Raw genomic sequence first — 27,534 nt, 5'->3', positions numbered from 1 at the left:
GGGGACTTGCTGCCGATGCACCAAAGCTGGCCTGCTACACTCAGGGCCACACCTGGAGGCCCCGGCCTCCCTTGCCAAAGCATCCCTCCTGGATGCCCGGATCCAAAATGCCTGCGTGGTGCTGCCGATTACGCTGCCGGCATTCACCATCACAGGCATGTGGATAGTGTAAGTGCGTCTCCTTGTACCAAAACGTGCATGCTCTCTGACAATGTGTACAGACAGTGTAATTGTGATGTGTATATCTTCATTTGTAGGCGCCAACTGTTTCCCCATCCTGGAAATGGCTGGTTGTGTACCATCCCTGGAAAGAATTCAGCATGTTTCTTGTTTATTCATTGACCGTTCATATAGGTCGAACCTGTACATTCCGCACTTTCGGTAAAGAAGGCAATAACACGTTTCCCATCTTTAATAACCACCAGCAAGGAACAAATGCGTAACACCACCCACACCACAGCTTTTTTCCAATCGAAAAATGTAATAGCATTTCAACAACTTTTCAATAAAATGTGCTCTCCTCACCCCTCCTCCTCCTACTCTCCTCCCCTGAATGCCGTGTCGCACCTCTCCCCGCTCCGCCCCCTCCCCTGCCCGCCGTGTCGCATTTCTCCTCCCCTTCTCTGCCTTCCCTCCGTCTTTTTTTTTTTTTTACCCGCTCCGCCCCCTCCCCTGCCCGCCGTGTCGCATTTCTCCTCCCCCCTCCCCTTCTCTCTCTTCCCTTTTAAACTTGTTTGATGAAGTTGGCAGGTCTTCTTTTACACTTCTTGCACTTCTGCACGGTCAGCTCAGCTCTGCTCTTTTAGTAGCCACAGTCCACGACAGTTCATGCTCACCACAAGTGGGCTGCTCCTCCTATCGGCTACCACCCGTCCACTTGCTCACCTGCCTGCCTCCCGGCAACAGCTCTAGCGCCTCTGCTTTGACTCTGTTTTGAGATCGGGGATCACACCAAGAGCTAACGGATTGGGCTTCTTAGGCGCTTTCTTTGCCGTTCTCGGCGGTCCTCTTGACGAGGCACAGCGCGGATCAACTAATCTCAAGGAGCAGGTCGCTTGCCTATCCGTTGCTTCTACCTCCAATCCCAGCGTACTCGCAATATGTCACTTTTGGTGCCCAAAGTCTTTAGTAGGAACTACTCTTAGGCAAGAAGTACAGTAAAAACAGTTCGCTTTACGTACAGTGGTTCCAATATAAACACGTCTACATGTTTACAAAATGTAACCATTGTGACCATTTACAATTCGACAAGAATGTTTCTTGATTACATGAAAAACAAAGGATGCACGATTGGAGACGGTTTTCAAAATAAAATGTACCCAAACAAAATGTGTACCTTGAAAAAAAGAAGTAAGAAAATTACAGGATGTTTTCTCGTAATTATTGCGCAATTCTTAAAGTATAATTTTAATAACCATTTCTCTAAGGCATCAGTTATTAAAAACATGTTCAATACATGCCATTAATTACAAAAAAAAATGATAACTAAAATTCAGTGTTAAACTATTATTGGTCACATGCAGATATAGATATGGGCAATATTCTTAAAGATATATGTACGAAAAAGATGCCTTCCCACTAGACGGAAGCATTTTTCCTGTATATTACATCTGAATCCACTGTGTGTAAATGGAAATATCACACTCGACATTTAATGTTTTTTTTTAAATATGTTCCAATAATTTATACACAGATAGGTCAGAGCACACTAAGTTAAAGAACATTGCTTGACATGTTTGCCATGAGTTGTGCAAAAAATGTGACCCTAAACAAAGTGCAAAGCTAATCCATCAGGTAACGCCACTCACACACGCAACGCCACTCACACACGCCACTCATCCACGCAACGCCACTCATCCACGCAACGCCACTCATCCACGCAACGCCACTCATCCACGCAACGCCACTCATCCACGCAACGCCACTCATCCACGCAACGCCACTCATCCATTTGCAAAACGAAAAAGGTCAAACTCTTCTATTGCGAGACCTATTGCATTTTCAATGCTTGTTCCATAAGTAATTTAACCCACCTTGCCAAAGTTGATGCCGAAACTGCCTTAAAGGGGTACCTGAATGAAATCAGTAATTGTTCTACCCCAACAGGTCTAAGAGACTTAGTTCTGCTTTCATACTCTTTAACACAACGAACCACACAAAGCTTTTCTTTCTCTACCAGATAAGGATAAAAAACTGAATTAGAATTAGTCTTTGTTCTCTGCTTTATATAAAAACATATACCCTCAGGAGTATAACACCTGCTCGAAACCTCCAAAGCACGAACATCTGAAACCCTTCTAAAAGAAAGAAGACATAACAACATGGTAAGCTTAAGAGTCAAATCTCTCAGATTTAAAAACGTATTGTCCTCCCATGACTCGAATAAATGCAAAACAACAGATACATCCCATAAAGAGGAGTATCTAGGTCCAGGAGGAACTGCCAATCTAATACTTCTTAACAACCTTTTAACCATTACATCCTGACCAATAGAAATCCCATTAACCAATTCATGTCCAGCTGAAATAGCAGACCTATGTAAATTCACTGACCTATAAGCTAAACCACCTTGGAACAAACCTGTTAAATAATTCAAGATATTAACTACATCTGCTGAAACGGGATCCAAACTCCTTTCCACACACCAACCATTCCATCTATTCCATGCTGACCTATAAACCTTCCTTGTACCTGGAGCCCATGATTCCTCAATGAGTTTCTTAGCCTCTGATGAAAGTCCTGACTTACTCCAAACTCTCCTGAAAGCCTCCAAGCCAGTAGAACCAGATGCCCTGACGTCACTAAATCGTGAAACTCCCCTAAAGGACCTCGTAAAATCCCTTTGAATACAGGGAGAAGAATTGGTAAATCTACACTCATCTCTAATAACATAGGGTACCACGCCTGAGAGGTCCAAAATGGGGTTATCAGAACCACTGTCTCCTTCCACTTCCTGACCATTCCTGTCACTCTGCTTATCATTGAAAAGGGGGGAAAAGCATATGGCCTTAGACCTCTCCAATCCTGCAGAAATGCATCCACACCCATCGCATCCGGATCTGGATGCCAACTGAAAAATCTGGTTACCTGTCTGTTTACCCTGTTCGCAAAGAGGTCCACTTGAAACGGTCCCCAAAACTGGTTCAACTTCATAAAAACCAGTCTGTCCAACATCCAATCGCTTGAATCGTAAAAGTTCCTGGAATACCAATCTGCTACAGAATTCGAGTTCCCTGGAATATGTTCTGCTTGAACAAAAATATTCCTTTCTAAACAATACTCCCAAAAGATCTTTGCTATGTCTGCTAAACCTTTTGAACGAGGACCTCCCATCCTGTTCACATATCGAACCGCAGAAACATTGTCCATTCTCAAGATCACTGAACAATTCGAAGTCTGATCTCCAAAGCATCTTAAAGCGAAAGATCCTGCCAACAATTCTAAACAATTTATATGTAAATCTCTTTCCTGATTCGTCCAACGTCCTCCAGTATTCAGCCAACCGCACCTTGCACCCCAACCTTCCATACTTGCATCCGATTCTATAACCAGATCTGCATTCTCCCCAAATATTGCACGCCCATTCCATGCATCCATATTCCTTAACCACCAAACCAACTCTTGTCTCGCTTCCTGCGAAAGACACACATTCTCTGAATATTTCAGACCACACCTTAAATGATAAGCTTTCAATCTCTGAAGAGCCCTGTAATGTAAAGGACCCGGAAAAATTGCCTGAATTGTTGAAGACAAAAGACCCACAACTCGAGCCAACATCCTTAAAGATATACTGTCCATTCTCAAAACATTCCTTAATTCTTTCCGAATCCTTTTCAACTTTTCCTTTGGTAGTTTCAATATAGCCTGTTCTGTATCTACTACAAAACCTAAAAACTGTGTCTGTTGACTTGGGGTACACTGAGATTTCTTTCCGTTGACTATAAAACCCAACGACTCTATTAACTTGATTGTCAAAGCCGTATGAGAAAGAAGAGATTCTCTGTCTTGATCCATCAATAAAATATCGTCTAGATAAATTATCAACCTGATCCCTCTCTCTCTCAAATAGGCTGCCACTGGACGCAGTACTTTCGTGAAGCACCACGGGGCTGAAGATAGACCGAACGGAAGACATACAAATTTCCAAAGTTGGTCTTTCCAAGCAAATCTCAAAAATCTCTGATGTTCCCTGCAAATCGGAATCGTTAAATAAGCATCTTTCAGATCCAATCTTGTTAACCAATCCTTCTTTATCAAAACATCTTTTAAAAGATAAATCCCTTCCATTTTGAAATGGTGATAAACCACCCAATCGTTCAGTTGTCGCAGATTTATTACAGGACGCATACCTCCTTTGTCCTTTTTCTCCACCAAGAAAATATTGCTTACAAAACCTTCCACATTTTCTCTTTCTTCCACAATCACACCTTTCCGAATTAATTCTCTCACCTCTATGTCTATCAAATCTAACTGTTCTTTCCCAAACGTTATTGGAATTGGAATCCTTTCCTGAACTGGCATATCTATGAACTCTATCCTGAAACCCTGTACTGTTTCTAACACCCAAGGATCCTTTGTTATAGTCCTCCAGACACTTAGAAATTGGGCAAGTCTGCCGGCCAATCTTACATGGATAGCAGAAAGGTCTCGACTTACCAGTTGAACCTCTGCCACGTCTTTCTCTCCTGTTAAATCTTCCTCTTCCACGTTGTCTCTGAGGGAAAAATCCTCCTCTAGAATATTGCTGACCATAGTAGCCTCTTCCAAATCCTCTTGAAAATGAGCCTCTTGTAATACCTTGACCTCGGCCAGGGAACCGGCCCCTCGTTCCCCCGGCCATGCCAAAAACACGCTCATTGAATACTTTCTTGATCTCTCTCTGAGATTTTTGTAGACTGCTAAAAGCACCCACATATCTCGATAATTCTTTAATAAATTCATCACCAAAAAGAAGCCCTTTCGCTAATGGGCCTTCTTCCTTAATAGCAAGGTCTATTAATTTTGGGTCGATTTTAAGTAATAAACTATTTCTCCTTTCAATCGAAAGGGCTGTATTCGCGTTGCCTAGCAAACAGACAACTCTTTGAATCCATTCCCTTAATTCTTGTACATCAATCTCACCTTTATTCACGTTGGCTTCTTCAGCCATATCAAAAATTTTGGCTACTGGTCCTACAACATCTAATAATCTATCTTGACAGGATTTCAATCCTCTGTCAATACCTTTCCTCGGATCACGACCTCCTTTAGCAATAAAAGCAATCATCTTTGAATCAAGCTCTGGTGTTACTAACACCTTATTATCTACTAAGGGTCGTGGACATTCCGATCTTAGTCTTACCCTAACCTCTTTAGGGATTTCTCTTCTCATCCAATATTCCAAATATTTCACAACATGTTCAGAAGGAGTCCACTCCGGAGAGAAAGGATGTTTAATCAAAAGTGGATCAAACATGTTATCGCCCATTGGATCCTTTATAGAATCACCTTCTGTTGACAAACTCTCCTTCCTACACCTTTTAGCTTGTAACTCTTCTTCCGAATCAAAATCAGAACTACAGCTGATTTCCACCTCTGCACTCTCAGAGGAATCCTCACACACAACATATTTGTGTTTACGACCTTTATCTTCTCTTGGGCCTCTTACATGCCCTTCCTTATTGCCTGTAGCAATCTCTTTTTGCCTGTCAGAACAGCAAATATGTTCCACATTAGTAACTCTTGACTTTTTATCATGTTCCTCTCTACTAGAAACATGTTTCCTTTTCCTTGAAGCCTTTTTTGTCATTCTCTGCGTAGAATCATTCTCCATAGCAGAATAAAAACCTTCTTCCTCATGTCCCCCAGACTTAGAAACAGACATCATCTCTAGTTTCTTTTCCATACGTAATGAAACCTCTGTAGTAATCTTTTCAATTGCCTTATTAATCCTCTCATCTAAAGAGCTTTCACCTTGTTCCATCTTAATATTAAAACTAAAACTTTATTACCACAAAATGTAATATTAAAAATATCTCTGTCCAAACCCAAACATTAAATCTTTTACAAAAGACTCTTTATACTAATTAAGGTCCGCTAGACCACAAAACTCCCTTTACGTTTAAACGATCCGACTGAAATCTCTTAAAACGATGAAATATTAAGCCCTTCGTGTTCAAAGGAAAAACTTTCCCTCGTCTGAAGCCTCGTTACCTAGCAACGCTAAAAGTAATAAGGCTCCAGTATGCCAAAATACCCTCGTTCGCGTTTCTAAGCAATCAAAATGTCACTGCGTGCGCAGGAAAGCTTCTATGACTACGCATTGAAACCATGCGTCACACGTTCGAGTTCCTCTGACTCGCGCTTCCTTCACGCTCGAGGCCCTCTGACTCGCGCGTCTTTCAACTGACTGACTCGCGCTACATGAAAATTAACGGTAAGCGCTCGAGCCTCCAAAAATAAAAAATGCATTTTATTAATAATATTTTACGTTCAATACAGGTTAACCATCTAATATTGTCCAATCAATCACCCTTGTCAAAACCTGATATACCGTTTTAGGTATACAGACTAAAAAGGAGAAGAAACGGTTTCCACACGAGAAGTAACGGTTTCTACACGAGTAAAAGGGCACATATTTTAAAGCCTTAAAACTTGAGGATATTCAAGATATCCCTTACACAAATCACATTTAATGTAAAAGGACATAACAACCTTCATTATCTTTTAAAAACAAAGGGCCAGATGTAGGTAGGGTTTTACCGGTCGGTAACGGCCGAATTCGGCCGTTACCGACCGGTAAAAGGATTTTGAGATGTAGGGGGCAGAATCGGTAAATTTACCATTCGGTAAATTTACCGATCGGTAATTTTACCGATTCTGTAAATATACCGGTCGGTATATTTACCGACCGGTATTTTTACAGATTCGTTAAAATTGATATGTAGGTGGGACTCTTATGAGTCCCACAAGGCCTAAGAAATCGGTATTTTACCATCAAATTCAATTTGATGGTGAAATACCGATTCAGGTGTGCATGCACATGTGTGCATGCACACCTGTGCCATATGACAGGCAGACCTGCCCTTAGGGCAGGTATGCCTGCCATATGGCCCCCGACCCTTTTTTGGGGGTGCTAGAGGGTGTCAAAGTGACACCCCCTGCACCCTTGTCAAAATCGGTATTTACCGATTCGGTAAATACCGACCGGTAATGCCCCATTCATTCCTATGGGCTTCAAAGCCCATAGGAATGAATGGAGCATTACCGGTCGGTATTTACCGATTCGGTAAATACCGATTTTTACCGAATCGGTAAAATGCACATCTGGATGGACCTACATGTCCACCCTTCATATTTACCGATTCTTAATTACCGAATCGGTAAAATTCGATAATTAAGAATCGGTAAATATTTTTTACCTACATCTGGGCCAAAGTTACTTATATAACATTTTAAAATACAATTCCCATATGAAATCATAAAATATATTATTTAATCAAATTCTATAAGAGTCTAAATTATCAAGCTCCTCTTTTATTTATTATTATTTTTTATTAAATCTCTATTGAAGAAAATAAATTGTACTTATCTCTTTGAGCAGCAGCAATAAAAGAAGGAAGAGTACATACAAGAGAGGAGTTTTATTGAGTTTGGAATGTTCTCAGAAGTTCTATATTCTGTATTCTAAGAACATGTTGTGTTTTTTCTTGCTGCTGAGTGGTGGCAATAAAGGATTTATTGCATAATGTTGGCCTCCGTGTCGTGCCATAAAATACTTGCCGTCCATTGTAGTGAGCGAGCAAAGCAAGAACGCAGGCCTCTACTAGGGGGTTTCTACCCCTGAGAACATTTTTAAAAGAATGTGATCAGGGACTGCATTTTAAAGCACAATTTCCACATACATTTTCTAAAAAAAAGAGCCATAGGCTGTGAAAGGGCACTCATTACATTTTCAAACTCTTTCATGGTGTGCCGACCAATGAAATCGGTCAGTCCCCAAGAGCCGACTGCATTTAAAAAAAAAGTGAAATGGATGCCCACTAATTTTCAAAAATCAGCTCCGTTGAGCCATGGCTAGCAAATTGTCATTGGTGCCCCCACATCCCATGGGTGCCCCCGGTATTGCAGAGCAAGAATATTTTTATTGATGCCATCCATAGTCCACAAGTGACCTTTATTTAAAAAATGACCTTGGTATATCCGTGCCAACATTTTGCCATGGCTGCCCGTTTCCATATGCCAGGTTGCCCTCCCTTATGCCAAGAATTGCCTCAAATATGTTAGCACCAGCATTTTTCCACAAATTTTCCACATACCAAGACTTACCACTAGTGTGCCAATACCGGTATTTTCACATGGGTGTCCATTATGCCATTTCTTCTAGTGTGCCAGTGCCAGTATTTTCACATGGGTGTCCATTATGCCATTTCGACAAGTGTGGCATTACCAGTGTTTTGAAAAAATTAATCCCTTTGGGAACCAAAGTTCGCACACCAAATACTCACTTATCGCTCAAAACCACATGCTAAATCCCCACTTCTCACTCAGGCCACAAGAGCCTATCACAATAGCAAATCAATCAAAAATATAAATGTTTATTCATTATTTTTCACAATTCATAGACACACAGTTTAAAAACAGATAAAAAAGAGCAATCCGCTCTAAACTCAATTATAATCCCTTTAACTTTACAATCAAGGTTATTATACAGTAATTCATGCAAAAACATATTAAAAACAAAGTGCACAGTAATTCTCAGAATCGACATAGGCATTCCATCTTAATTCGACATTTTTTTTAGGGATGTTCATCTATTGTATAGTACATTCCACAAAAAACGACAAATTATAAAAAAAAAAGTATATTATTTTTGACCCAGATGTGCTTAATTAATGTTTCTTAGCAAAAATGTACACTCAGGTGTATCACTCCTAGGTGCATTATTCTTGTAAATCTAAATAGAATGAATCAATCTACTTCTTTTTTAGACTTTTACTTCTTTCATTGCTTGTTTGCATAAAATAACTTTTACACAGCAACATTATACATGTAGTGGTAACATTCACAAACACAAATGACAGTGAACAAAACGTGTGTGGACCAAAACAATACATAACATCACTTGTTGAGTGTATGCGGAGCATTAATCAAGGAACCTACAACAAAACACATGAAATTACATGTCTAGTGTCCTTCTTTGTCGTATTGGTGGAACAATGATCACTTCAGTCCTCTACAAATAATACTACTTGGCCGTATTGTAATTGGGGTCAGAGCACTACTTGGCCCTATTGTAATTGGGGTCAGAGCACTACTTGGCCGTATTGTAATTGGGGTCAGAGCACTACTTGGCCCTATTGTAATTGGGGTCAGAGCACTACTTGACCCTATTGTAATTGGGGTCAGAGCACTAGTTGGTCCTATTGTAATTGGGGTCAGAGCACTAGTTGGCCCTATTGTAATTGGGGTCAGAGTACTACTTGGCCCTATTGTAATTGGGGTCAGAGCACTACTTGGCCCTATTGTAATTGGGATCAGAGCACTAGTTGGCCCTATTGTAATTGGGATCAGAGCACTACTTGGCCCTATTGTAATTGGGGTCAGAGCACTAGTTGGTCCTATTGTAATTGGGGTCAGAGCACTAGTTGGCCCTATTGTAATTGGGGTCAGAGCACTACTTGACCCTATTGTAATTGGGGTCAGAGCACTACTTGGCCCTATTGTAACTGGGGTCAGAGCACCACTTTGCCCTATTGTAATTGGGGTCAGAGCACTACTTGGCCCTATTGTAACTGGGGTCAGAGCACCACTTTGCCCTATTGTAACTGGGGTCAGAGCACCACTTTGCCCTATTGTAATTGGGGTCAGAGCACTACTTGGTCCTATTGTAATTGGGGTCAGAGCACTACTTGGCCCTATTGTAATTGAGGGTCAGAGTACTACTTGGCCCTATTGTAATTGGGATCAGAGCACTAGTTGGCCCTATTGTAATTGGGATCAGAGCACTACTTGGCCCTATTGTAATTGGGGTCAGAGCACTAGTTGGTCCTATTGTAATTGGGGTCAGAGCACTAGTTGGCCCTATTGTAATTGGGGTCAGAGCACTACTTGACCCTATTGTAATTGGGGTCAGAGCACTACTTGGCCCTATTGTAACTGGGGTCAGAGCACCACTTTGCCCTATTGTAATTGGGGTCAGAGCACTACTTGGCCCTATTGTAATTGGGGTCAGAGCACTACTTGGCCCTATTGTAATTGGGGTCAGAGCACTACTTGGCCCTATTGTAATTGGAGTCAGAGCACTACTTGGCCCTATTGTAATTGGGGTCAGAGCACTACTTGGCCCTATTGTAATTGGGGTCAGAGCTCTATTTCCACATGGGTGTTTGTTATGCCATTTCTTCTAGTGTGCCAGCACCAGCATTTTTCCACAGATGTCTCTATTAGACAAGAATTACCTTCAGTATGCAAGGGCCAATGACAGACTTGCAAGCATTCTCACTCACACTCACTCATAGTGATTCTAACTCCCACTCTCTAACACTCGGTTACACTCATTCATATTCATTCTCATTCACTTGCAGTAACTCATTTTCACTCATTATGCCTCATTCATGCAAACTGACAAACTCACTCTTTCTCTCTACTACATGTCACTGACACTCTCTCACACACACATGCCTACACATACATTCACAGTTGCTCGCACAGGCGGACGCTCGCTCTCATATAAACACTCACTCACCCATCAGTTTTTACTTACATTAGCTATCACTAAAGGTGCCATTCCAGGTAATAGTGATTCATTTTACTTTACACTAATAGAGAAAAGACAATATTATTCACTATTAGTGTGATGAAAAATGGACAGAACATAAGGAGTGTGGAGTCTCCCTATGTTCTTGGCGTTTATTTTACTTCTTTGGAGGCCAAGGAATGCAAAGGCAGTTCCAGGCAGGGCCGGGCTGGCTGCAGCAGGCACTGGGCGTTTCCCCGGTGGGCTGCCAGGGTGTGGGCCGATGTTGGGCCCCTGGGGGCCAATTATGTTAAACAGCCGTTTTTGCAGCATAGCTGCAATACCGGCCCCTGTAACAAAATGGTCCGAAACCGGCCCTGCAAACAGCTCTGCCGCACCCCCAACCTCCGGGGGACGCCCGAGCACTTTGTAAGGGCCGGTTTTGGTTCCCAGTCCGGCCCTGGTTCCAGGGGCTGCACGGAACAAGCCAGGGGTCACAGCTGCGACTCCTAAGTGATATCCTTGAGCACTCCATACATTTCCAAAGGGCCTGGGGTCCAGCAGCACATGAAAACAAGCACAGGCTGCTGACACAATCTGTGGGAGCTCCCTCTCGATGCTGCCCGGTCCCCCCAGAGCCTGCAGGGGAACTTTGCACCGGCCCTGTGGAGTTTTGGGCGTGAGAGGCCTTGAAGGGTGCGTTGCTAGCCAACACTTTAAACAAACCCTGAGCTGATGGAACAAATTATAACAGGTGTAAGTAGCAACTGATACTTGTCTCCAGCTACAGCAGCCTGGAAATCCCGAAGCTGATTTGATTTTTAGATACAATTGTCCTGCTTCCTCTGTTCCCTTATGCTGCCCTTTGCAGCCTAAGCTCGGGTCGCGCAGACAATGCCAGCGGTCGCAGGGGGAAAAGCCATCAGTGGGGCCTTCTCCGCTAAGGCGGAGGAGTGTCGCCTCACTGCTAATTCAGCAGTGTACAAAAGAAAATGATAATAACAGGACAGTATGATCATTTTATTTTTGTTTGTGGAGCTCGGAGCCTGGTGGGGGCAGGGCTGGGCTCCGTGGTGCCAAACCGAGCGAGGAGTGGTTTCCAGTCCTCTAAGTGCACATTTAGGGCCGGCCAAACTGTCATGCGCACTTCTCCATCGGGCTGGTTTGCACAGCGCAGTGGAGAACATGCCCAGCCTCACAGACACAGCCTGAGCAACCAAACAGGATGCTGAGACCAATCACGACGCTGCTCCTGCAGCGTTGTGATTGGCTGGGAGAGCCTGCAAGCCTGAGTGCTTCCGGTAGATCGTGAGGAAGAGGACGGAGGAGAGACTTGCTTCAGCGTGGCGGTGAAGGAAAAGGTAAGTTACTCTTTTATTTTCATTTTTCTTTTGCAATCCCCCCCCCCCACTTCACACCCCCTTTTTCCGAGGTGGCCTCCACTGAAACCCATGCATGCAACTAAACCCAATCCAGATAGGAGACTCCCACTTTTTGAAGTCAATAAAGGCCTTAATTTGGCTGTCTCTGCCTAAAGTTGCCTTTGCTTGAAATGAAGTCAATGGGGGAAATACATTCTCTCATTTAGTTTTTTTTTTTTTCCAAATCTCCCTCTTTCATCTTCTAAAATGTTGGCATGTTTGCAAACTAAGAGTCGCAACTGCGACCCCTAAATGACACCCATGTCTAGTGATAAAATCTGTATGCCCATGCATAGGGTATCACAGATAACCCATGCACTGGGCAAGTAATACTTAGGTGACTGGTGAACAGGCAGACAGGTCAATGTTTTGTGGTGCAGTGGATCTGCAAAATTGGCGTGGCACTGTGCACTGGGGAGTCTGTGTGTGTCTGTATGTACACAATATCTCTTCCAAAATGGATGCATGGGATTATGAGTCCATTCAGCATAGCGGCACGTCACACCACCCTTCTGGACTCACTAACGAGCAGTAGTGAGGACCCTAGTACCATTGCAATCTGCTCGTTTGTTGTGATTCGGGTTCCTCTTCTAGACCTACTCCTATCGGCTCACCTGAGGTGTCTGGGGCATGCCAGGGTGGGCTCTCCTCCTACCGGCTCACCTTGAAGACGTATCCGGGGCAGCGTCCACAGGCATGCCGGGGTGGGCTCTCCTCTTCACTGTTAGCAGCTTAGAGGGACTGTTAGTTGGTTTGCAATGGATATCCTGACAAAGTTCTTTGTTGCAATGGCCGACAGTGGAGGATTGGGTCATCGTACCACAAGCAAACTAATACTAACGCCAAGCTCTGATTGGTTGCCGTCCATTTCAGAAGTAGTTTCTCGCTTTCTTTTTTTTAAAACTGTCAATGTAACAACAAGCTTCATTGAATATGTTTCTCATAAGCAAAGCTAGGAGAAGGCAATGATGTGAGGCACATTTACGCATTTTGTCTATTGGGTTGCAGTGAGCATGTGTGCAATATTCATGGTGATGAATGCAAGATAGTGGTAGCTGAATTCAACCTTAATGTTTCCCATTTCTGCCCACAGAATAAGAGAGAGTCTCAGGCTGGGCTGTATGTGTGGCATGAGCATGAATGGGTGAAACTCACAAAGCATGCTACAGAATCACAGAATTATCAAGAAATAGGGATCTGAGATTGGTCCTGAGGAATGCCACATGACTCGGATGGGCAAAAGAAGTGGCTGAAACATGTAGACCTTTAGATGCTGAAGTGACTCATTTTCTGCATTGAGCACCACTTTTGTTTTTAATTGTGCCAGGGGTTCACAGCATAAAGGGCACTTACAGAAGTAGCCACTAGGCATTTCTAAACTTAGATCCCGTCTCTCCAGAAGCGCTCCCTTGAGGCTCAATGTACAACCCATCCAGATACGGAGAGTATCTGGACGAGAACTCGATGATGAAGCATGCCACCAGAATACCTAGTGGGGGAGAGTCCTTTTAAAACAAGAAGTGACTTTCTACATCATTTTAAGGATACCGTGAAACTGTGAGAGAGGGTTGTCTCGCTTTTTGGTATTAGTTGGTACAAAGTAAGTGGAGTCAATCCCCCGAACACTTACCCCCCCTTCTTCGTCCCCCTCTTCTTGGCTATACTTGTTCACACCCAGTCCCCCAGGATCCCCATTCGACATCCACTCCTGCAGTTCTTGGGCACATTGCAGTATAACACAGAGGTTCTGAGCTGAGCCCTGCCACCCCCACACTTTTACTCTCCTTTCGAAGTAGCAGTGGAGGAGGTCTTGTTTGCAACATAGTTTGGAGGTGCAGTGCTGCCCTGCAAGCCATGCTTGCTTTGCTGACTGTCTCTTTCTTGTTGCTTACCATTGCATTTTATTTACTTCTTTATTTATTAGGCACACAAATTATCCCCAAAGGGATCTCTAGGCGCCATAGCAGCGGTGGGCAGATTGCAATACAATGGCAAGGTTAGAGGTTTAACAGTCATGTTTTCTAAAATCTTGTAAAGAGAGTGAAATCCGGACAAGCGCGGATGGACATGGGCAGCTGATTGCAGTGATGAGGAGCCAGAAATGAAAAGGAGCGACTCCCAAATCTCTTCGTACGAATACGTTTGGGATGTAAGAGTAATAGATCACTAGATCTAAGCAGGCGAACAGGAACATAAGGCTGTCGTTTATTTTTAAGGTAACACAGGGGCATATTATCAAGGGGGTTTATCTCCACTTTTTTGGCTTTAAAAGCCAAGAGAGCGGAGATAAAATTATCTCCCTATTACCTAGCTGTCGCTAACACCAGTTAGCGACAGCTAGTAGGGGATAGCGACCATCTTGGGCCCCGCTTTGCATGTCAGTGATATTTATCACTAATGACATGCAAAGTGGGCGTGCCAAGATGTTAGCGACTGGAAACAGTCGCTAACATCGCTATCTCCTATTACCAACTTTTGGAGATATTCGTGCTAAGCGCGAATATCTCCAAAAGCTAACACCTGCCCTGAGCAGTTCTTAGCCATGTTATCCAATGGGAGGTGGATAACATGGCTAAGAGCATTAGCTCGGTAATGCATGAATATCGCGGACTTTTCAGCGATATTCATGCATTGCGGCCGATTTTTATCGCATTTGCGATAAACCTTGGTAATACCAAGGTTTATTTGCGATAAAAATCGCCGCAGCTCAGCGGTAAATTTTTGTCTCTAACCAAGCAATAGCGATAATTATCGCTATTACTTGGTAATATGCCCTACAGTCCCTTTCCGTGCAGAGTTTTGTAGACCAGACAAAGAAGTTTGAAAAGAGCTCAGGTTTTGATCGGTAATCAATGGAGAGAGCGCAGACTGGGTTCCGATGGGGAGCGAGAAGGGAGATTCGGGATAAGGCGTGCCGCTGTGTTCTGCACCACCTGGAGCCTAGTAAAAAGGCTTTCATTTATTCCAACCAATAAAGCATTCCCATAGTTGAGGTGACTTACTATCAGAGCTTGGTCTAAAGTTTTCCTGGCCTGTAGATGGGTCCACTGAAACACTTAAGGATATGCATGAGACCAAAACAGGTTCCAGAGATGCTTTTAATGTGCTTGTTCATTGATAGATTTTTCATCTAAGAGGCCTCCTAAATTCTTTACATTTTTTTTTAAGTGTAGGGGATAAACCCAGTTCTGATGTCCACCAGTCTCCTGACCAGACTGAGTGAGCTTACCCGAATAAAAGGATCTCTGTCTTATTCATGTTAAACTGCAAAAAGTTTTCCAGCGCAGGAACCCCTCCTAAAAGTGGCTGAGTGAAATCGACAAGATTTCACTGTCACTTTTAAGCCCATGCTGCGTCAAAACCCTGCGCCTGCTTGAGGCAGGCGTAAGGATTGATGCAGCATTCTAAAGATAGGGCAACCCAGAGCTTTGCGATGCAACTCCAGCAATGCGCTGCCTTTACGACACAGATGCGTCACGCATCTGTGCCGTTTTTGCCCCATGGTGTGCCGCATTGTAAATGTGATGCATCCATGGTGGCGGAGCCCTGACGCACAGTAACTGGTGCATCCCTGTTGATATGCAGGGATGCGCCAGTTATTGTCAATCTGCCCCATGGGTTTTGTTGAGTAGTTTCCCAGCTAAACAGAATGGGTGTGCTCAGAAAGAAAGTTTCATGGCTTTGCCGATAATACCAATCTCCCTCAGTCTTTGAGCAAAAATTTGATGGGAGATGGTATCAAAAGCCGCTGATAGATCCTGGAGAACTAGCATAGCTGAAGTTCCTTGGTCGGCGAGGCAATCACATGAGAGGGGGCAGGTCCAGTAGGGAACTGGTTTTTATTGTGTTTATTTGGACCAGTATTTGATCCGCTGAAACGGGATTGAAAGATTCCAGGGTGGGAGATTGAGAGTTAGTACTGACCTCTTGAGGTTCCAAAGTCATTGGTATCATGCTATTTGCAAGAGAAAAGTAGATGTTAATTTTTTGTTCGTAATGCACTGCCAGATTGTCGCAATGTATGGGGATGTAGGTATTATATGATTACAGCTGCTTGCATTCGTGAGTTCCTTACAGATTTTAAAGAGCTCCTTGGAGGAGTTCTTTCCAGAATTGTTTCTCTCGGCTATGTGAGTCCTTCTAGCAATGTGACAGTATTTTAGGTGTTTCCTTAAGACTGTTTTTTAAGCGATTTTCCTCTACTCTGATGTAGATTTCCTCCATTTACGTTCAATTGTCCTAAATGCGGATTTCTCCTTTTTTAAGGATTCGGAGTACCAGGTTGCAGGTTCCCTTTTCATTTTAGATACTTTTAGCGGGCAATGGTGTCTAAGGCCTGTATAAATTAGTCTTCAAAGGCTTTTAGTGCAAGACTGGTGTCTTTGTAGTCAGATACAATATGAGGAGTAAAGGCAAGGAGAAGGGTGGAGGGAACCACCCTTCTCCAGGGTCTCGTAAGTGTCATGGCATCACGGGGGCACCCTCAGGTTTCCAAACATCCAGGAAGAAATCTACGGAGAAGTGGTCGGTCCACGCCTGGGTAACTGGAGAGTCCACTTCTAAGTTGGTGGCTTCTGTGAATAATAAATAGAGAGTGTGCCCGGCTACATGTGTTTGCCAAGAGGCGGATGGTATCAGGGTCAGCTTGATTATCAATATGATAATTGAAATCCCCCAAAAGCATAAAATTATCTTCTTCTAAGATGTGTGGTGCTAGCCGTTCAATGAGTTTCGCACTGAAATAATGTTTTTCACGGGGTGGGCGCTAGACCAGTGCCCCCGTCCAAATTAGGTTAATTGAGGCTTTTAATCGGAATATTATCATTTCCAACCCAGGGGTAGAACAGGAGTCCAGAGTATCCACTCTTAAAGGATTTTGTGTTGCAAAAGCTACTCCCCTCCCTTTTTGAGCTGTCTGTCGCACCTGGTTACACTATAGCGTTCAGGAAACGCTATAGCTATAGAAGGGGAGGAGGACAAAGATGGCCAGGTTTCAGGAATGAAACATATGTCTGGCTTCGTTGAGTCTAAGAGATCTCAAAGTTCTGAGGAATATAAAAAAACATTTAAAAATGAAACTTACCTTGCTGCCGGGTCCCACGTCTCGGCTCCTGTTCTCCTTGTGGAACTAGAGGACCAGAAAGCACAGCAGCCCGCATCGACCAACCACAATGCTGCAATGCAGCATTGTGATTGGCTTTGAGCGTCCTGGTTTGACGCTCAACCAGGGAATGGGAGCCTGGGCATGTTCTCCAAACAGGCTGCAATGCAGCCTGCATGGGGACAGGGGAAAGAGCATATGACTCATTGGGGCTGCCGAGAAGGCCGACCAAACAGTCATTGCGCACTTAGGAGTGGCCAAACCACGCCCACCCCCTCGCCCACAAATCAGCATGAAGCATAAAATTATAATAATGCAAAGTTATTATAATTTTATGTTCCTACTACCAAGGACTTTTCTCCTCCATTTACCATCTTCTCTAAGCAGGTGATGGATAGGTGCATTGCCAATGCGTATCACAAGTGAGGTTCAGGGGGACTGGAAGGTACCAGGATCAGGGCAGGTTCATGGCTGCTGGAGCGAAGCGTTGCTTGTTCCTACCATTTTGTAGGATGTGGTCAGGTGTGGTACATCTGTGCCTTCTGCCTGTCTCACATCCAAGGCTGGTTTTACCTGGTCCAGATGCCCACCTGGTAAAACTAAGTCTAGTGTACCTGCATATGGTAACTGTGGTTGTGGGAACACCTGCACCTCATTCTCATCCACAGCAGAGTTTCCCCAAGGACACTTATCTGGCAGACTCAAAATGAGTGTCTAAATGTGCATCGAATAATTATCTTTGTAGATAAAGGACAGGTTTGTCATGGATTTGAGATCTGTTAGCTTGATGTTTCACAAATGTGACTGTCTACGTGAAGTATAGTTTTCATCACACTGACAACACACAAAAGAACAGACATCTACTTCCTGAGCAAAAGCTACAATGAATTATCCATTGTGCTCTTCAAAGCTGTTTATGTCACATTTGCACCAAACAGCAGGTAATACAACAGCACCTGTATCTTTCACAGATGGAACTAAAGTGCAGGAAGGTGACATCCCCTGACATAATTCTTAGTGGCCAATGGCTGAAGAGATACTTCCCACATGAATGCTTCCGCTCAATCCCTTGATCACTAGTTTATACATCCATGATGAGTGTGGAGGTAAATGTAAATGTTTTTGTACTTGTAAAGCACTCAGCTACCCGGACCGGGTCTCCCGGTGCTTGTACTCATACCGCTAAGGAACCCTTCCTGGTTTTCCTTGTGAAGTCTCCACTCCTCGGCACCCCCAAGGTGAAACCAGGCATCCTCGCGCTGTTGGGGCCGTTGTGGAGACTAAGCAAGCTATTGCCCAGAGTTGCAGCGTGGGACCCATGATCAGAATAGGCACCGAGGCGAGAATATCCGGTCAGAGGAATTTGAGCCCGAGACCCGCCGAGGCGGGAATCGAACCCTGGTCCCGGGCCAGAACTCTGCATCAAGGTCTGCCGCTCTAACCATTGAGCCACACTTCTCCACGAAGCTGGGGGCTGGTGTGTGGGGGGGTATGGGTGGTGTTATCCTCCTTAGAAGTTGCGCTCTCTTCTCACAGTCCACTCTTGTGTCACCCCAGGGCACAGCATGTTCCAGACCGGCAGTGAATTTGAGATCCTCAACGCAGTCAGCCAGAAAATCTTCAATGCCATAGAGGAGAAGGAGTGCTGGGGCCCCCGGCTGGACGTCAGAGTGTATGACAACTCCAAGTGTCACGTGCTGAACATCCTTCTCCCCGACCAGTGCTGCAACAGGACTGAAGAGGTAAGTTACCAGCCCAGAGGCCTCCTGTGGTAGAAAAAAAAGAACTCCAGGCTCATCACCCAAAATACATGGGCCAGAATTTATACATTTGTGGGTAAACAGTGAAATCTAGTTTTGTCAAAACGACAGAATCTGGTGATGAACGCCCATGGGGTCCAGTAGTGGCGGCTGGCATGGCTCGCAGGTGGTGGGCGGATGAGGGAAGGGGGCTGACGGGGACCAGGGGCACAATGTTAAATAAAATAAAAAATACACTTACCTTGCCGCCGGGTCCCGCGTCTTCGCTGCTGCTCTCCTTCCTCTCCGACTCCAGGAAACATAGCCAGGCTCTCCTCACCAGCATTGTGATTGGTACCGTGGTTCGACACTCAGCCAGGGACTGGGGGCCTGGGCTTGTTCTCCACCCAGGCTGTAATGCAGCCTGCATGGAGAACTGGTTAAGTGTGCATGACTGTATTGGGCGGCCCGAAAGGGCCGTCCAAACAGTCATTGCGCACTTAGATGGGTTCTACCACTCCTCCCCTGCCCAGCAGCCCACCCCCTCACGCAAACTGCAGCTGCAGGAGGACAAAAGAAAATGATTTGACATTACATTATTATCACTTTATTTTTTCCTATTTTTACTGCTTCAAGGCAGTGGGGCAACGCTCCTCCTCCTTAGCGGAGGATCCGCCACTGATGGGGGCCCATGTGACAGTACTATAGGCTGACCTGTAGAAGACCATGAGATGGTATCATTCACCTCGAAGGTAGCTGCCGACAGCACGTGCGCAACAGGAACATGGTGGTGTAAGACCCATGACTGCTAGGAAGATGGAAGACTCTTCACTTTAAGTAAAATTGTGGGGGGGGCTGCACAAGGGGACTTATACACACTAAGACAATGCATATATAAGTAAAGAGACTGCAAGCAAAGTCACTTGCACTTGAATCCTCTTGTATGTCAGAATATCACGTACAAAAACTTTGTTTTACAATAATATCGTAGCCACAACATTTGCTACCACAATACTTCAAAGGTCACTTTATATAGATTAGGCTGGATGTATTGAGGTTAACTTTGTATCTATGTATCCTGAGGATATATATTTTACTCAATAGTCTGGTAGAATACATGGTTGTCCATTTACCAAATGCCTGGAGCAGAGGAAGTGACATTGCATACCCTTTGACCTTAATGACCTCACGGGAAGTGACTCTTGATCCTGATTTATTTCCAGGAATTCACGTGGCATGTCCTTAACCATGATGACATCACAGTAATTGACACTGAGGAAGTTCCATTAGTGCATGAGTAATATGACAACACAATACAGACAAAGGTGTATTTTAGTGCATATATAGTGCCCTTTATATGAGTTGGCTTTTGCTCAGGCTGTGAGGAACTGCCTGTAGGGCCAGAAGGGGTAGAAGCAGGACCCAAGTAAGAAATACATGTCCACTGTGCATTGCTGCCACAAAGAGGCTGCTATAAATACTATAACATGAACCAGGAGAGGAGGGTACACCCCTGTAATTAGTTAAACTCACTAATGTGCCTGTTGGCACTTGATCATAGGGACACATCTACTAGATCCCTGGTACAGCGGAGAACCCCTTAATACCTCTGTCCAGTAGTTTACAGAGGGGGGAGTCAGAAGACTTCTTTGGGGTGCCCCCTAGCTCACCTAGGCTTTGGGTACCAGAGGCTGAGCTCAAAAGGCTGGGGGTGCTGAAATAAAATACTTCAATTGCAATTTAATTCAATTGGGAAACATCCTTTACAACACAACTTTTACCACGCAGTGCTTTTACATCGCAACTTTTACAACGCAAACCATTACAACGCATTGCGCTGGGGGGCGCTCTAGGATAGGCAATAGATTTAATTTACTATCCAACACCTTCCCTAGTGTCCACGGGGACTGGAGTTGGAATAGTAAATTAAACTATTCACTATCCAGCACCCCAAAGCACTATGCGTTGTAATGGTATGCGTTGTAAAAACTGCGATGTAAAAGCATGTGTTGTAATGTCATACATCCAATTCAATTACTTACAGACCAGGCAAGAGCATTCATGAACTTACATTTAGTATTAGAACACGTAAATGTACTGAACAAAGAATGATCTGGGGATAGGGGCATTGACGTCTATGGGGAAGGTAAGCATGAGCAGAAAATCATAGTCTCACGATATCCTGAGAGAGTGAGGCCTCGAGGTGGAGTACTCAAGCCAGTCTGCGAGTGAAGGTGTTCGGCCCGCAAAGGGAGGGGCCATGGATTGATCTTTAGAATCAATCGTTTTTATTGTGTGGGAATAGAAGGATTGTACACAGCTTAATACCTACATCTCGAGGCTGAATTGGGGTGGTGTGGTGAGCAAAAAATGATGGATTTAGGCCCAGATCTCTGTACTGGGGTGAATGTATGACATTGTTCTGCATTCTTTCCATCAACTGTTGTTTTTTCCTACATCTCGAGGCCGGCAGAGCAGGGTATGAGCGGAAGTACACAGCTTTCAGGCCGACAACCCGGGGGTCGGCCCCGCAAAAAGTATTCGTATTTGGCATCTGTATCGGCTCTCATGTCCAAGACGTCCACAGTTTTATTTGATAAAACAAACAAAAACTTCAGGAACAAACCAACCATCCCTTCCCCCGCCCTACTCCCACCCCTTCTCCGCATCAGTTCTAACACACCCTCTAAGGCCTCGCATCAGGACCCAACTTAGTATAGAGGCAATGCTCATCTCACCGGCATTTGGATGGTACCAAGGGGATCTACCGGCAGGAGCTTAAGAATCTGCAAACATTAGGACATGTCACCTCTCTCATGTCTTTCGTGAGTATTTGCAAATAAGGAGCCCATAACTTCGCAAAATCTTTACCCTTCCCTTCTACACTGAGCGTCAGGCGCTCCGTAGCTAGAAGCTGCCAGAGACGGTGTATCCAGTCGATCATCTCAGGCACCGAAGGTGTCCACCATTTCACCAGAATAACCTGCTGTGCCGTCCATCATCCCCTTTTGTTTCGCTTTGTTCGCCCTAAGTTGGCAGGGTATGCTCAGACGTGAGTCCCTTGCTCACTTGGCCACTGGATTCAAGATAGCCTGGCTGATGAGGATTATGAATCCGAAACCGGTCCCAGGATGCTTGTTTCCGGTCCAGGGAAGGCATGGCTTGGCAGTTCGGGCTGGACTGTTCCCATGAGGCACAGGGTCAGACTGATTTGTATATGGCCATGTCTGAGCTGGGGTGGCAGAGTGGGCTAAAGAATGGTGATGGATTAAACCCAGATCAGTTAACTGGGGGTGAGTGTTTGATTTGCTCAAACGCTCCGTCCATCATCCCCTTTTGTTTCGCTGTGCCGCTAGCAGTGCCATAGCGGATGTATGACGTTACATCGCGGTCACAGTGATCGCGCGCTGTAACATCGCATCTATGACATCGCCCCGTCCATTACATCGTGCACAAACACATCGCAGACTTTTGCAACGCGACTGCGTTGCTTCCCATTGGCCTGAACATCACGCCGCAGAACATCACATCGCAGTGCAATACAACGCGGTTTACCATATAACTTGCACACAGCTTGTCAGTGTTCGATACCAGTCTCGAACCTTGTTTCCCAGCACAAAAGATACATGATTCATATTAATTGTTTTTAAAACATCTATTTATTTCACACCTTAGTCGGAACATCATTTGTTTTTGTTTTTTAAAACATGTATGTATTTCACACCAAAGTCATGTATACATTTTTATGGCCATAATACTTTCACACAGCTCGATTCCAGGCTCGAACCTTGTTTCCCAGCACCAAAGTCGGCCGCGCTAGCCGTCAGACCACATCCTCTCCCCTATTGTCCGGCTCGGCAGTTTTCATGATACAAATTATTTGCGTTCGGAACATCTATTTAAGTCGCCTGTCATCGAAACATATAACACGTCTGTCCATAAAACTTTCTCACACCTTGTATTTGCTATAGATTTTTTATGGCCATATAACTTGCACACAGCTTGTCAGTGCTCGATAATAGTAAAGTCACACCCTAACATATATTCATACTTTGGCATCGCTAGCGATACAGTAAAGTCGGTTGTCACCCAAACATATATTCACACGTTGGCATCGGACAGTTCAGGGAGGCCGTTAAAAATAGAGCCTGTAATTTCATAGCTGTGAGATTTGCTGTATGGAGAATGCAAGTTTTGAAAACTTGAAGCATGCATTGCAGGGAGTACTGCAGCATTGCATAAAATTCTTGACAGCGAAGACAGCTTGAAGCTCCTGGTCCCAACTCTGTCTAACGATTAGCAATGATACCCCCACGTAGGTTTGGATGCCCCTATAGAGCCAGATTATATGCCACCTTCCGTGACCAATGGTATTGAAGATTTGCAGTGTGGTGTGAAGCAGGGCTTCCTGATGAAGGCTCTGCAAGGTTTGCTGTATTGCTATTCGTATACTGCCATATGTCATGAACCTGCCTGTGGGAAGCCTGCAACGGAAACTCACAGTTAGAAGTCCAGAAGGAGACCTTTTTGGAACAGATCTCCCTCCTGGACAAACCGATGGTGTCACAGCATACAGGGTCGCAGAGGGAGTCAAGGATTCGAGCATGGTAAGTGCAGAGCATAAGTGGGTGCAGCCTTGATGCATTTTAAGGAGTTTCACAGATCGCTATGCACCACCTCCAAGAGGGAGGCACAGATGGTATGCCCTCTGATATAGGAAAATAGAGCAGTGTGTAATGCTATGGTTTATCTGGGCCGCTGTGAGGCCCGTCTTAGCCAAGTAGTGTCCTGATAGCCGCCCACTAGGTGGGCCATTGCAACTGTGTCTTGCAATAATAGGCCCAAAAGTCAACATGCATCCGTTCATGCATCCATCCACCTCATCCATCATGCATCCACACATCATTCATGCATCCATCCACCCAAAAAGCATTCATCCATGCATCCATCCATTATTCAACATGCATCCGTCCATGCATTCAACCACCACCCAGCCACCAACCCATCATTCATGTACCCCCATCCATCCCTCCACCCATCCACCCATCCATCATGCATCCTTCATTCATTCACTCATCCATCCACCCATCCACCCATCCATCATGCATCCTTCATTCATTCACTCATCCATCCACCCATCCACCCATCCATCATGCATCCATCCAGCCATCCATCCACCACCCATCCCTCTACCCATCCATCATGCATCCTTCATTCATTCATCCATCCACCCCTCCACCCATCCATCATGCATCCTCCATTCATTCATGCATCTATTCAGCCATCCATCCACCATCCATCCATCATTCATCCGCCCATCCACCCATCCATCATGCATCCTTCATTCATTCATTCATCCACCCATCCATCATGCATCCATCCATGCATCCATCCAGCCATCCATCCACCATCCATCCCTCCACCCATCCACCATGCATCCTCCATTCATTCATGCATCTATTCGGCCATCCATCCACCATCCATCCATCCGCCCATCCACCCATCCATCATGCATCCTTCATTCATGCATCCATCATGCATTCACCCATCATTCATTCATGCATCCATCCACCCACTTGTGATAACCATCGTTTATTAAATATTTACATCTGCGACATTATCCACTGTTTATTAAATATTAGCATATAAAAACATAGCCACTGTTTCATACATATCCAACATAGCCACTGTTTATTAAATATTAACATCTGCGCTGTAAATGACTTGATAGGAGGCTCGAAGTTTGGTTGACAGCACCAAAGTCGGCAGAGCTAGCCGCCAGACCACATCCTCTTCCTGTCATCGTGGCGGTAATAATAATATATAATAGACGTTTTGTAGTGAAATCATTGCTTATTAAATATTGGCACCCTCTTAAATATTTACATCTGCACGGCAGAGCAATGTCTTGTCGACACGATATGTTGCAAGCACTCCTTGGCATCGCTAGGTTATTAAATGTCAGTAAATGTTTCTGTTTATTAAATATTGGCACCTATTTACGTATGCGAGGCTGAGCAAATGAATATCATCTGCTGTACCTTTTCTAATTACATACCTTGACATCCCTAGCGATGTAATCGCTAGCGATGTCTATGCGGTTGTATGATCTTACAACGAACTCCGTTGTAACGCATGCCTTTACCACGCATGCGTTACAACGGAATACTATTTTCACGCTTTTCCTTCTCCACGTTTTTTCCGTGGTGGCGTCATAAATGAAAAAAAACGGCCGTTTCCTTCCCCTGCGCCGCCGATTTCCTGCACATCTCCTCTAAAAAAAGCCCCCCCAACCCCCCCTTTTTAATTTTTACCCTTTACCACACATGCCTTTACTACGTACATCGTAGTAAAAGTAAGCGTGGTAAAAGCTGTCGTTGTAACCACGCATGCGTTGTAATGCATGCGTGGTTATGGATTTCGTTGAAACGGCCTCGTTGTAGTGTGGTGTGTTCTATATAGAATATGCTCCCACTCCTTAGGCGTTAGGGGCCAGCCCAGTTCAGTCTCCTACCTGTGCCTTTGTACGATGACCCGCAGGGCGTGCCATAATCATGGCATACAGTTCAGAAATGAGCCTGTGGTCATCCACTTTGCGTACTAGCCATTTTTCAAACATAGTAAAGGGTCGAGACATGAAGGCAAAGTTTGCGGGCCCATTAACCCAGTGAGCAACCTGACTGTAGGGGAATGCATCAGTAGCTAATAGATCGTAGTCCTTCCGCAATTGGGCAAAGTCCTTCCGTGTCAAAATGGGAACCAACCCTCTTCCTGCCACCGTTGCAATACTGAAGACGCCTGACCCGGGGGGAAATCGGGATTGTTAACAATGGGGGTCATAGGTGAAGGGAACGACGTCCACCCCTTCGTCATGGCCAGCCGGTCCCAGACCTTGAGCATTGGCGAGGTGACAGGAGATGAATATAGTCCCCATGCTCTGTGCTTGCGAGATAACCATAGTTCCCGCCAAATATTCACTCCCACCACGGATTGGTCCATGAAATTCCAGTGTTTGCTGGACAGGGGTCTGTTCCATTCCACTAGATAGTGAAGGCATGCCGCTTGGTAATAGCCACCTATGAGTGGAAGGCCCAGACCTCCCTGTGCTTTCATGGTTGCAATTTGCATTAGAGAGAAATGAGGCTTCTTACCCTCCCATAGGAAACTTATTAATAAGTGATTGCAGTTTCTTAAGTATACCCGGCGGTAGGGTCAACGGCAACATCTGGAAGATGTACAGGATGCGAGGTAACACCTTAATTTTTACAGCGGCTATCCTCCCATACCATGGTAACCTGAGATGCAACCAGGCGTTCATTGCCTTGGTCGTGTGATCCAGCAGCAAAGCATAATTTAATGAGACCGTCTTAACAATGGTCGATGTCATCTTAAATCCTAGGTATGTTTTGTCTGAGTGGGTCCAGTTTAATGTGAAATCCTGCTGTAGGGCCATCATTTCTTCAGCAGAAATAGAAATGTTGAGGATCTGCGGTTTTGCAAGATTGACCTTAAATCCCGAGACTTCCCCAAAGGCTACAAGTTCATCGAGTAAAGTCTGTAGGGTTAGCCGGGGCTGGGTAAGCAAGAGGATCACGTAATCAGCGTACAAGCTAATTTTATGCACATCCGCACCAAACTTAAGGCCAACAACCTCAGGATTTGCCCGAATCCACTGGGCAAACGGCTCCACATAAAGCGCAAATAAAAGCGTGGATAGGGGGCAACCCTGGTGCGTTGCCCGGCGCTAGAGAAAAGGGCCGACCTGCATCCTTTAACCCATACAAAGGCTTTGGGGGCAGAATATAAGCACTTTATCCAACGTAGTAAGTTGTCTCCAAAGCCATAGCCACGCAGCACTGCAAACAAATAACCCCAATCAACGCGATCAAAGGCCTTCTCTGCATCTATGGATAACAGGAAGGCCAGGTTCCGTGAATGGTGTATATGATCAATGAGGTGCAGCAATCTCCCCCCTGTCTAGTAGGGATGAAACCCGATTGATCTGGGTCTCCTATGTCGGCCATGAGGGGGTTGAGGCGCAACGCCAAAATGGCTGCCCGCAAACAAATTTGCATCGATGTTAAGAAGCGAAATGGGTCGGTAGGACCCACAGTCACGAGAGTCCTTCCTGGGTTTCAGAATGAAACAACACAGTTTTGGGAATAGGCGTTATGTCACATGTGTCCAGCTATGTAATTGGATCATGCGGGGGTGAATCTTGTTCCGTGTAGAGGAGTTGATAAAAGCTAAGGAAGGCCTCAACTTTCTGATCATCTGCGGACTGTTCCACACCAGAGTGATCCACGCACTGACTGGATTAGGGACATCTGCGCCTTCGCTCGTAACCTGTGGGCCAGCATTTTCCTGCATTTATCTCTACTAAGGTAAAATTTGTGACGCAGTCTCAGAAGGGCGTGCTCCGCTCTATCCAAGTCTAAGTGTTTCAGCATTCGCCTTCGGTTTTCCAATTCTCGCCACACTCTCGGGGCTCCGGTACGCTTGTGTACCGCCTCCAGTTCTCCCACCTCCCTCTAGAGCTCCGCGCATTTATCTCTG

General features: G+C 44.9%; 1 protein-coding gene across 1 annotated transcript in view; it reads left to right on the top strand.

Annotated features, from left to right (window-relative positions):
• The window catches only part of LOC144798522 (phospholipid scramblase family member 5-like), a 290,685-nt gene that overhangs the window by 193,033 nt on the left and 70,118 nt on the right, over positions 1-27,534 (top strand). The window contains exon 5 of the mRNA XM_078669444.1: positions 18,797-18,981. Within this exon, the coding sequence (XP_078525570.1) occupies positions 18,797-18,981 (185 nt within the window). The remainder of the gene's footprint in view (positions 1-18,796; positions 18,982-27,534) is intronic.

Source organism: Lissotriton helveticus, chromosome 12 (assembly GCF_964261635.1).
Source record: "Lissotriton helveticus chromosome 12, aLisHel1.1, whole genome shotgun sequence".
Lineage (NCBI taxonomy): Eukaryota > Metazoa > Chordata > Amphibia > Caudata > Salamandridae > Lissotriton > Lissotriton helveticus.
This window is presented reverse-complemented; position numbering and strand designations above follow the sequence as displayed.